This window comes from Trachurus trachurus (assembly GCF_905171665.1).
Source record: "Trachurus trachurus genome assembly, chromosome: 5".
Taxonomy (NCBI): Eukaryota; Metazoa; Chordata; class Actinopteri; order Carangiformes; family Carangidae; genus Trachurus; species Trachurus trachurus.
The window spans coordinates 36,223,974-36,236,318 of NC_139896.1; the positions used below are offsets into that span (position 1 = coordinate 36,223,974).

The window sequence follows — 12,345 nt, forward strand, 5'->3', positions numbered from 1 at the left end:
TCTTCTGATACTCAACTTTTGAGGGGTACGGTATGTCTCTTTAATTGAGGGGCTGCTGAAGCCAATCCTTTTCTTTAATCTCTGGCACTGTAGTTGCATTTGTGTCTTCGCTGATAAACTCAATCCTTTCTGCAGATCACTTCTCTCTCTGAGTATCATATTTCTAACTTTGGCTCTGGCTTGATTTCTACATCCATTGTTTAATATTACTTGACTGGCAAAGACCCGTGTCAGTTTCAAAATTTGACACCCTTTATGTGCCCGTGCAGACATACTAGACACAGATACAGTCCCGTCAGGCGAGGCACTTGCCCCACTGATAAGATAACACAACAGAAGGAAACTGTAATTGTCTCTTAGTCAGTAGTCAACCACGGACTAATTCCACTGAGGCTTCAGCGATGTTACATAAGAATTGCGTAGTCATTCAAATTAGTCAGTAGGAGGAATTGAAAGTCTTCCGTGCAAGGGATATCAAGAAAACAAAGACGGGAAAGCACTGGGCTGCTAAGTTCACATGGAGGTGGGGCTCCAGATAATCGGATAATGGAAGAACAGCTGAGCAGGCTTTCTCATCGGCCGAGTGGCCTGTAAGATGAGTAATGACTGATAGTCATTCTGTAAGTGGAGAGCTGGATGAAGCAGGTTTACAGGGGTAGCAGTTTGGCTTAAAGGGTTTTTGCTTCTTTGTGTCTGTTGTTTAACTTCTCACTACAGGCTCAACTTAATTACATTTCAAAGTTCACAAGGCGTAGTAATGGCTCCACAAACTAAGCTGCGTAATTTAAAAATAATTTTAAATGACTGCACTGTACTCTATTTATTTATGTTTTGAAGATGAAGATTTCAAGACATGATATATTACGTGTAGATTTTATTATTTATTTATGTTTTTATTTTTGAGTGATTGTAAAGAAATTGTAAGGAGTAATCCATTACACACATTCACATTCACTCTGGATGAACATCTTCAGTTTTCAACCATGAAGGCAATCACATGAACACAACTTGTCAAACATGTTTAGAGACCATCTAAACAACATAAAGTTAGTTAGTCAACATAGTTTAAAATGATGGTATACAACTACTGGTACATCAGATCTAGCTATAGTTTAGAAAACCCCTGAAAACTCACCCAAAACCACTTCCAAAGTTTTGTTTTACAATAATGAAGAGCTGCATAGACTTATCTTTGAGGCTTTTCTCCAAGTAATTTTCTCAATGATTCACTTATAGGCACATCTGTGAACTGTCAAATGATCAGTAATGCAAAAAAAAAAAAAATAGATTTGGGTTAATGTTTCCTTTAAGTAAAAGAAGAGTGGAGCAGCATCTTTTGTACAGAAATGAAGAGGGAACATGATAGACAGAAAACCACTGTGTTTTGCTTCAGTATGTCACCACCAGGCATCAAAACCTGAACTAGGACAAATCATTTCTTATGGCCATAAACCTGAGTGTGCATACCAGTCTATGCAAAACTGTGCTGTTCAACCAATGCTGCATCTGATTTGTAGATGTAAGGGTGAAGATGATATTGATTGACTTTCATATGTAGTCTTGGGCTGATTTGATTTGATATGCTATTGTGTCTAACTTTGTTACAGTAAACACAGTAAGAGATTCCGATTGACTGGAACTACATTATCATACCATTTTCATTATACAGACAGTCTCAGGGGTTTGAAATGTGTAAAGTGCATTTCTAGATACTCCTGGGACCTACAGAATAGTAGTTGGGGAAAGAAACCGCCCTCACTGTCAGTAAACAAGCACGGCCTAGATTAAAAGTGCTGGTATTTCCATATGAGTTGTTGTTGGTCATCCTCGTGCTTTAGTGTGCCAAGGTGCCAAGTTCCCGCTTAATGCCCTAACTCTCTTTAAGCTGATGGTACTCTTGAACTCTCTCTAAGCACCACATCTAAGCGGGCAGACGACCTGCTGTTGTTTACCAGTGTTCAGTCTTTGAGCAGTCCAAGTTTTCTAAGCGCCTCCTTGCGATCAGCTCCCATCCCGGGCACCACCATCACAGTATATCCAACTGTGTTAGAGGGTTTGTGGGGTACAGACTGGGCTGTAGTGGTGCTTTTCACTGGCTCAGTTGCTGCGACGTGTCCCAGCTCAGGACAGTTTCTGCCATTTCTGTAGCCGTTCAGGGTAGTTGATCGCTCCAAACCAGCTGCCTTCCATCCGTTGGAATGAGCAGGATGTGTAAGAGATTCAGACTGTTGGTCACGTCTTGAGTAGTGATGAAAACTGGCACTGCTCTGCAGAGGCTTGTTTTTAGGCTCTGTGGGCACTTGAGAGTAACAAAACGATGGGCTTCTTGATGGATTACCATTGGCTAGACCCTTTGTGAACCCTTTAGGTTTCGAGTCCAAAAAGGAGCTAGGTTTAGGGGGTGACAGTTGGGCTACTGTCTCATTTTCTGGCTGTTGGTCCTTCAGGAGGCCGAGCTTCTGTAACGCTTCTAGTCTCACCACTTGCGGATCTGTTGCATGCCTGAGACCGTATGAAGAGTCTGACGTTATCAAAGCCTCATTTGGTGTTTTCACAGATACGTTGGCAGGAATCTTTTTGGGTTTAGGGGCCACAACTGGAGGACTTGTCTTCAACTTGAAGGACTCTGACTGGGATCTGTCAGGTCTTGGCAGATTTGGACCTTCCATTTGAGCAGGAAGGCGTTTTTCTATGGTATGATCAACTGTCGGACACAAAGGGGTCTTCTTTGTGGAGGCACTCCTTCGGAGATGAACAAGTGCATCGTAGGACAGAGGTCCTCTAGGTAAATAACTCTCAGGCGTCCTAACTGAGTAGTCTCTGGGTTTAGTGGGGTTTGGTATTGCAACATTAACCTCCAAAGGTACTGGGGTAGTGACAGGTTTCTGATTTTGTTTGTAACCAGATTTGCTGCTTGAATGAGTGAACTGAGGCTTGGAGCAGAGGTTCTTGTCTGGAGGAATGCCTGGTTTATTATCAGGTGCAGAACACAGGTTGCTATTCGCCATAACAAAAGGTGTAGGAACCAGGTAGCCCTGCATGAGTTTAGTGTCTGAACTTTCCTTGAGGGGTTCTTTAGAGGCGTGTTTCATTGAATCTGTGAATTAAACAAGAATATTTGTCAGTGGAAATGCAATGTATTACTGTTCAAAGTATTTCATAGACTGACATATAACTCGGCATCTGTTCCCATGATTAACTCACCGTTCATCTTGCTTTTGCTCATGGAGGCTGACAGGTCAGCCAGTTTGTTAGCAAGGTTGCCAGGATTGGGCAGTTGGTCAGGTTCATCATTGGACAGTCCACTATCCTCCTCCGTATCCAAAGACTCAATAGTCTCCTCCAAAAACATGAGACAGGCCTTCTCTTCAGCAGACAAGTACTCCAGACTGTCATCACTCTGTGATACAAAAAATTGAAGTGTCAGAAAGTGGATAGCAGGTGAGTTGACATTTCTTTTACACAAGAACGTTTACGCCTTTAAAGCCGTCCTGTCTAAATGTCACAAAACCATGAAACCAGATTTACCCCTTAGTTTTTTATGGTTGTATTTTGTTTTAGTTTCCCACACCATCTTTGTCTCAATATTTCTTGTCACTTTTGAATAATGTGGAATAACTATATACCACATTGTGAGATTCAGATTCAGGTTTGTTACTTACAAAGACAGAATTGGCACTGACGACGCTGTCACAGCTGCCAGCACTGTCCATGCCAGTCATGGTCTCCAATCCAATGCCACCTGGCCAGGTATCACTTTTGGGCATCTTGGTTGTGCTTATCCCAGGTCAGTGGCACAGATAGTCCTGTTTCACTCTGTGAAGAGTAAACAAATGGAGAGTTAAGTTACTACAGTTACAAAAGAATGGACCATATAGTATTTCAACCACATTGTTTACACCCCATCCAAAACATTTTTTTCTGTTTTGTTTTTTTAAATGTCCTTTCTTCTACACAGTAACACTTTTTAAAGAGTAAATTGAACACATGCACTAAGTTAATGGACCACAGATTGTTTAAATAAAACAACATTTGCAAGCTGAACACAAACATCCCCTCACTTGAAATTCAAGGCTCTAACCATGTCTAATTTAAATTCAACAGCACAAGAAGCAGTGGCATAATCTTGTCTTCTTTTTAATGTAAATGAATTTAGACTTTGATTTCCATCATAATTAATGAATAAATAACAGTACAGAGTGTGCAGGCAATGATCATAAGGACATGGTTGTTGAGTGTGAGTCAGTCTTGAAGCTGGGCATTCACTAACAACAAAGGTTTCCAACAAACACAGGCAGACATGGAGAGGAAAGGAAACCAGCTCCTCTGTGTGACCAGTCATCAGCACCACGAAGGGCTGGACAGCTCCAGATCCCAGATCAGTGTTTATGAAGAGCTCAGGGTTAAATATAACAGTTTCAGACATTAGTTAGATGCTGTTAAGTTATTAGCCTAACGTGTTGTATTGGTCGGGCTGGATGTTTTGATCTAGAATTGTAACATACTGCACAATTATATTTACAACAACCTGGACAAGCATGCACCGTTGTGGACTCATCAGGTCATTACAGAGCGTCCAGTGGCAGACACAGAATTATTGTATTGTGTTCATTGTCATCCTATCAAAAAAGATCACAGGCGAATGTAAAACTAATTTCTTGACAACTCAAAATATATTGTATTAATAAAAACTTGTGTGGCCACTATAGCAAGCTAATCAGTTGCATTAAATCATGTGTTAATCAGTTAACCATTTTCCCCCATAATGCAGTCCAGTCAAATTGTAGACTGTTCTTGTAAGCCAACTCCAACATACTACTCAGTGCAAGACAACAGCATATACAGTATTTGTGTTTTTGCGTTTCTGCCAGCCTATGAGGCTGTGAATCTTTCAAAACAATATTACCATGTTGCTGTAACATAACTTTTGAGGGGGAAATCTAATTATATAGATATATATAATATAATATAATATAATATAATATGATATATATTATAATTGAATTATGCTACATACTTAACTTCAGCAAGTTTTAAGACTTTGCAGATTTATTTTCATACACAATGAGCAAAAGCTATTATCATTGGCTGCCTGGAAAGTAAGTAATGGCAGTAATGGCTGCTTTTGTTTAGAAAAGCAATGTACAATGTATACATTTATTGGGCTATTTTCTATACTTCTGAATGGCTCAGTTGCTCACTCAGACATGTCTAAGTATCGTCTCATCACCATGTCACGCTGTGTGTAACCCTATGGTGTCTCACATGAACACTAGCTTCCTGGGGACCAGACAGCCCTGCTGGTTGAGAATGACAGGGCGCTATAGCTTAGCCTGTTTCTGACAGATATCTAACTAGTCCTCCTGCTGCATGTGACTCAGATTACAGCACACATGCCACTCCTAATCTTCCTCGACCGGATCAGTTTCAGAGGGGGATGCAGGGCAGCAGTAATAACCTCCTGAAAGCTATATGATATCCAGTGTGACCATGTTGTCTTACTGTAACAGTCTGCTATTAGGTCAGTCTTAATTTGGTTGTAGGTGGTTTAATGCAAATAAAATATAAATAACACACATAGTAATAGTAATGCTGATTAGGGATTATTTCCCCCTCTTGGATGACAAGACATTCTGAATAAAGGCATCTTCCTTATGGTGTGTTTAGAAATGAACATTACATTAAGACATTAGAAATTAAAGGAGTGGTTATTTGAGAGCTATTGAGGTCAAGCTTTAAGCCAATTTGGAGGGTAAACACTTTCCTTTTTTACTTTACTTTTACTGCTATGAACAGAGTTGGAGTTTTAGTATAAAGGAACTCCTGTCTGATCTGAGTGAAAAAGAGAGAAGGGTTGCTACATGGTCCACAGCAGGCACAAAAGCACTCCTGTTCACTGTCCGTACCATGTCATCCTATAATGTCCCCATCTGTCCTGCTGCATGGCTGACAGGATGAGTCTGAACAGAGGAGAAGCTATGATAACGTTTATACCTGCAGATAAGCAGAGCTGCTGCTGTGGCCTAGTTTTGATTTGAAACTATTAGTTCCCCTGTCATTACAAAACCTCAGACTGATAAAACTGTAGTTAGTCACTGTCTATTTCCATCTGTGTTGATACCACTCTTATCAAGACAGTAGCAAGTGTCATAAAAAACAGAATGAGATCTACGTCAAACTCCTTGGAACATTTGTCCATCACCCGATTTCACAATAATGTTTTTATTGCGACAATCAGGCACTGCCCAATGTTTTATCATCTTCAATATAGGCTACTGTCTACAGAAGATTATGCAACTAGGTAAAATCATCACTGATAGTGTTTGAAGTTTCCATTAGCCCTAATACTTGGCCTTCAACTCCCTGCAGTTCATTGAACTGCTTTTCCTGTAAAGATCTGCCCCAGTTAGTGTCTGATAAATCAAATAAACCTTGGTCAACACTTATAGCTACAAAAGGCTGCTTTTACTTAACTCCCCCAAATTCCATGAAACCAGTCTGCAAATAATACAATGCCTAACATCACACTATTTAATTATTATGAATTACATAATCTATATGACATTATATGGGCTACAGAGGATGAATTCTGAGATCGGCACTATGTGGCAGCAGAAGCTAGGATTTCTCGGGAAATAAAGTTAAATCCATCATAATTTATCTGAAAATCTGGATGACACCATTTACCCTACGTGATAGGAGCCAAACGACGAATTAAGCTATACCTAATATAAAGCTGTGTTTAAATTAACTGCAGCTCAGGATGTAAAAAGAAAGAAAACTCGACCACACACCTGTTTGATTCCTGCGTTGGTCAGTTTTCCATCCTCCGCCTCTTGTACCAGTGAGGATGCAGTGAGTGAGCGGCTCCTATACACCTGCACGAAGGACTTTGTGCTCTAAGCTTTTTTAGCCAATCAGAAAGCAGCATTGTCATTAAGACGCACGAGCCCTCGTCGTCATAGCTACACCTGCAATAATCTGTTAATCAGTAGCCTAGGCTATCTTCTTCAAACTCTCTTTCTGCAAAACACAGACAGTGTAGTGGGGGGCGTTTTAATCCACTAATAACGACCCTAACTCGAATAATTTCCCCATTTACTCTGGGAGGAATCTTTCCGTTGCACTGGGAACCGTTCACCCGTGTTTGCAGATTGCACACAGCTTTTATATTACCTCTATTCATCCATTAGTATAATTGCATATAAACTGTCTCTGTCTTTGCTGGAGCAATTGTAGCTGCTGCAGTTGGTCAAACAGTCAGTGAACACATCTTAGATCCTATTAAAGGTTAGGGCGTTCCTTAAAATAACACGGGTAGTATAATCCCAGTAGCTACTATGGCACAGGATCAGTGTTGAGCCAAATGGGCTGATCTCCAGTGCCCATGGATTGTCAATGAGCTATAGAAATGATATGTTAAGTATCTATTTGTATCTTTTAGTACAATATTTAGACATAACAGTGAATCTTTTGATGTGCTTGTTTGAGATAAATAAAAATCAAATCAAAGCTATATACTGAATTAAAGAAACACAATTTAATATCTCAACCTGTGTATTTGAATTTGTAACAACCATAGATTAAAAACAATATCCGTGCAAATTGAAGTTATTAGTCCACAAATTGACTCAGCACAACACCATCGGCTATAACTTTTTATTGTGACACAACACTGAAAAAAATCAAGTAAATCCAGTTGTTCTGTAGTGCTTTATGTGCAACATTCATTGTTATTGTCCTTGAAGAGTCATCAGAGAACTTGGCTGATACAAAATACAACAATGCTGTTTCAGAGTTTCACTTGTATGCAAGCTGAATAACCCATTATTACTGTAAAAATAATCTACCTAAAGTAACAGATGAATGAAAAAATAATAATTCACATTAAAACAAACAAGTATTTTAACATTTTTACGTTGCCTTTCATTTATTCTCAACACCATCTCAGAGTCTAGACCAGGAAGTCCCAATCATTCCTCCGTTGTCAAACTTATTATCATCACTTTTGGCAACAACTTGACACCAATATTGCCATCACAGATATGTGGAATAGAAATACTGGTTCTGCATAATAAACTGAGCTTCAACAAGAGAACTGACATCTTAATGGCCCATATTTTTGACCCAAAGTTTAGCATAAATAAGTGCATGCTTCATCCTTATAGGCAGTGAGTTTCAAAGTAATAACCAAAAAGATTATGTTTGATTTAAGATGAAAATGTGAGAACGTCCTCCAGTTGTGCAAAACATACAGTAGAACAGAGTGTTAATATTAGAAAAAGCACTACAAGATTCAACCAAAACCTTTACTCATAGTTCCCAAACACCCTGACTGTGAGATGAAAAAAATATAACGGAAAAAGGTTAAAGATTAATGCTTAATGTTGATTAGCAAAGCACATAATATGTGGACTATACATGAACAGTAAACGCACATGTGAGTAAGGTAACTCTCAATCCGGATGAGTTACATGCACTTGATTTTAGATTTATAGTCAATCCCCTACCTTCTCACCATGATTTGTTTTCTGAAATACAATGCTGAAACACTCCTCAATATCAGTGAAGTGTTTTTTTCAAAATGTGCAGCAATGTAAATAAAAAACAAGATTTTAAAAGATTAGTTCATACAGCATGACATCTTAAGTTATACACCAGAATTAAAAATTACACACCTGAAAACCTGTCGTACCAATGGCGAAAAAAAAGCACTACAGGTTTTGTAAAATGTTTCTTTTTCAGCACCATTTTTTTTGTTATTTAAAATAAGCTAACTGATAAATGATGATGCAACATAAAAAAAAAAATCCCACACACGTAATTAAGCTTAATTTGGATTTCAATTTTCAATATGACATATTGTATTTCAAAATTCATTACCTCAATCTCAAACCTCAATCTCACCGGCCACTGCTCAGAAAATTCAAGGTGATGCTGCAAATAGGATATTTATGGAGATGATTCTAGCTTAGCATTAACACAGGCTGTTTGTGCTCAACAACTCAGACAATCACCTTTAAGTACTGGAAGAGTTTCCAACTAAAACCTCTGTCCACAGGGGGAAAAAACATGCTACATAACCAACATGATGAATAACAGTCAAACTTGCTGTGCTGCATTTAAGACAACAGTGAGTAGGACCACATAGTACAAATAATTCTTAGTGGTTGTTTTAAAACTGTTTGAATTGGGGTTTTATCACAGATATATATATATATATAGAAGTTTGGGTAGTCACAGGTAAATATTGGCAAGTTGGTGCAACTGACAACACATCAGCCACTGTGTGGTTTGTCTTAATACAACCCCACCATCAAGTATTCCAAACAGATTAAAACAAATCCTAAGAATTCTTTGCATATTCTCCTGGACCCGGTTAAACGGATTTGAAACCATCCCTAAACAGGCCAACATGATGGTTTAATGACATCGGAGCTCTGCAGTAGTGTTTCTGACTTTGAGAACTGACAGCAGTTAAAGGTAATACTGAACAGGTTAGAGGCTGAACACAGTGTCTGCAGATTCTCCATAGATGTCACTAGACAATGTGAGGTAGAGGATCACACAAGCAGACAGACAGACAGACCGACAGAATTGCCAGACATTGGGGCACGGGTTTGGTGGTAATTGTATTTGTGAGAGGGGAGAAAAGACTACACAATGTTCACACTTCCCCAAAATTGGTGTGGCCCGTCTCCTTGGCGTGCTCCCGGGCTTCCTTTTGTCCCACCAGGCCCGTCTGGCACACCATGCAGCGCAACGCAAAGCGGTTTACGTCTGTGAACTGCCGCTTGCGGCGAGCCTCGTCCGCCAACTCAAGGGCCTGGGCCAGGATTATGTCGTCTGTGGTGGAGAAGATAGTCTGGGGTGGGGCGTCAGAGCCGGGGGTTTCTTTCTGCAGCGGGTCATAGTGGATGCCGTCGTAGATGAGCAGCACGCGTTTGTGGTACCCAGCATCCTCTCCAAATCGATCCACTCGGACCGTCTGAGTGTCTACCACACAGATCTCACACTGGTAGAACTTGGACAGGATGGACACCTCGATGGCGCCTCCCCAGGTGTCGTCACGTCTTATCCAGGAACAGTAGTCCTCGTTGGTCTTTCCCAGCACTGCTTCACAGTAAGCTGCAGGATCGCTGGACACAATCTGGGCGATGAGGCCTCGCATCTCAGGAGCACAGGCCAGGTCGTAGACACCACCTTCCACCACATAATACACACTGGTGAAGAGGCAGGAATTGTCAGCTGGGACCACTCGACGTGCCAGCACAGGTGAGGCTTCCAGGCGTGGTGTTTTAGTCACAGTGGGATGATCCTGAGGCTTTGGCTTGTTCTTCTCTTCCTCAACAATGAGTGTGTCTCCTGAGGAGGATGACAAAGTAGTGACACAAACCCAGTTCAGACTTTGATTGACAACATGGAGAGGAGAAACATCATACTGATTACAGATACTCAATCTTTTGCACAAAAGAGTGTATAAGAAGGAGTCAGTTCATCCAGTTCATACAAATAATATTCTGCCCTAGTTTGAACTGTATTTAATTTGAGGACCACATCACTGAACAGTAAGTTTTAAAACAGTCATAGTGCTGTTTCCAGTTTTGAAAAAAAGACCTCCAACATGTAATAGAAATGAACATATCCAGAAAAAAATGATGTGAATTTTGTCTACCAGTATATTATCTTCTTAGAGACAGACCTGATTTGATTGGGTAGTCCTTGAGGTGAGCGTCTCCATTCCGAAGGTCAAGGCTAGAGGGAGGGTAACCAACCATAATCTTCTGCACATCACAGGGGATCCCAGTCAGCTCCTCCACCTTTGTCTTCAGCTCTTGGACACAGGACTGATGAGTCAAGCCCTGCATTATGTGGCTCCCATTTTTGGTCTTACAGCGAAGCCTCAACATCCTAACTGCGAAAACAAGTGCCAACAAATCAGAACTGAACTCCAGTCTGTACCAATGCAAGTGAGTGACCATGGAGGCATTTGTTGGAGGCATCACAGTGTGTAAGGAATTATTTAGTTACATTTGGATTTCTTTCTTGTTTTAAAGGCCATACTGGAATACACCAGGTCTTATTCACATCCCATGATATTCTTTATTTTACCACAATTTCAAGGAAATCTGAGCAACCTTTGGGGAAGAAGGATTTATTGCAGAATTATTGGTTCGACTGCACATACATTTAACTTGGTTAAATAACCTGGAAACGGAATGTAAATTCTGTTTATTGTCTACAATTACTTTCTGGCTGCCATCTTTGTATTGGATGGAAAAACGCCTAATCCACTGTTTTTCATCTTTTACTTTGAATAAAAACAACAATTACAATTCATGAGTGAAATGTGTCAGAGCTGTGGTTGTCATATGAAACTGTGGTCAGTTTAACGTGACAAATCAAATGATAAGCATGCAAGCAATGAAACAAATTAATAATTGGGAGATTTAACGACTGTTGTTGTTGAAGTTAGTTTTATAAAGTTATTTAGCTCGGAGCTGTTGCTGCTTCACCATGAAGCAATGAGCTACATTAGCTTGACTCGGCTAATTGTATTGTTAGCCAATGTTATACACAGCAAGCTGGTTCCGATAAGCTACAATGTTCTGGCTGTTAAGTCATAATACTGCTTCTAAATGGACGCATAACAATGAAAGTGCTGATGGACAGCAACAGCAGTAGAGTAAAACACCTGACAGCGACATTGCTTTGTTTTAATTTTCTTTGTTCAGGCAGTTTAACTCAGCGGTAAGACACAGGGAGAGCGGAGTTAACGTTAGCTAGGAGCTCTCCGTCAAGATCCACTTTATGGAGCTACTTGAATCCCAATTCAACAAAAATAATCACTCGGTTAGTGACAGTTATTGTGAAAGTGTGTGGAAAACACGTAGTTGCTCGTTCCCAGACACAACTAATGATAGTTTTCCCGGGGTAGCTAACGTTAACTATGTCATGTTTCATCAGCTAACCCTAGCATGTTAGCTAAAGGAAACTCGACAGTTTATTTTTTCCTCGAACGTTTCGCAAAACCGAATAAACTTTGGTTAAGTCCTTTACCTGTCAAGTGACAAACCAAAACACGACCGAGTGAATTAAGTTGAACTAAAAGTGGTTAAGTTGTGTTGTTTTCTCACCTGCCGTGGACTGCAGCCCTGCCTCAAACAATAAACATCCAGTGAGACCGCTGGTGTGTGGAACGTCACTTGCGTCTGTGCGACGTCACGATGGGCTCTTACCGTAAATTCCCTGATAGATACAACCACAGCAATAATATAATGTGTTTTATTGTTGCTGTGTCATCAATCAGCACAGACACTGTCGTTTTTCTGATGCAGTTTTTCT

The 12,345-nt window shown here is 40.2% G+C and overlaps 2 protein-coding genes across 2 annotated transcripts; both read right to left on the reverse strand.

Annotated features, from left to right (window-relative positions):
• Positions 1–1,958: 1,958 nt before the first annotated feature.
• On the reverse strand, positions 1,959–3,767 carry LOC310985945 (specifically androgen-regulated gene protein; the record flags this gene model as incomplete). Its single annotated transcript, XM_083971625.1, has 3 exons — positions 1,959–3,097; positions 3,205–3,400; positions 3,663–3,767. The coding sequence occupies 3 exons, from the start codon at positions 3,765–3,767 to the stop codon at positions 1,959–1,961; spliced, it is 1,440 nt and encodes a 479-aa protein (XP_083827751.1).
• Positions 3,768–7,710: 3,943 nt separating this feature from the next.
• On the reverse strand, positions 7,711–12,202 carry yod1 (YOD1 deubiquitinase). The gene is made up of 3 exons (XM_083971484.1): positions 12,138–12,202; positions 10,703–10,915; positions 7,711–10,365 (listed from the first exon to the last, which is right to left on the reverse strand). Exons 2-3 carry the CDS (start codon positions 10,908–10,910, stop codon positions 9,668–9,670), a joined length of 906 nt encoding a protein of 301 aa, XP_083827610.1. The 5' UTR covers positions 10,911–10,915; positions 12,138–12,202; the 3' UTR covers positions 7,711–9,667.
• Between the last annotated feature and the right edge of the window lie 143 nt (positions 12,203–12,345).

Coding starts and splice junctions, on each gene's coding strand:
- yod1 (XM_083971484.1), bottom strand. CDS start 10,910: ATGTTGAGGCTTCGCTGTAAGACCAAAAATGGGAGCCACATAATGCAG. Junction 10,366..10,702: donor GGACTACCCAATCAAATCAG/GTCTGTCTCTAA, acceptor CATCCTCCTCAG/GAGACACACTCATTGTTGAG.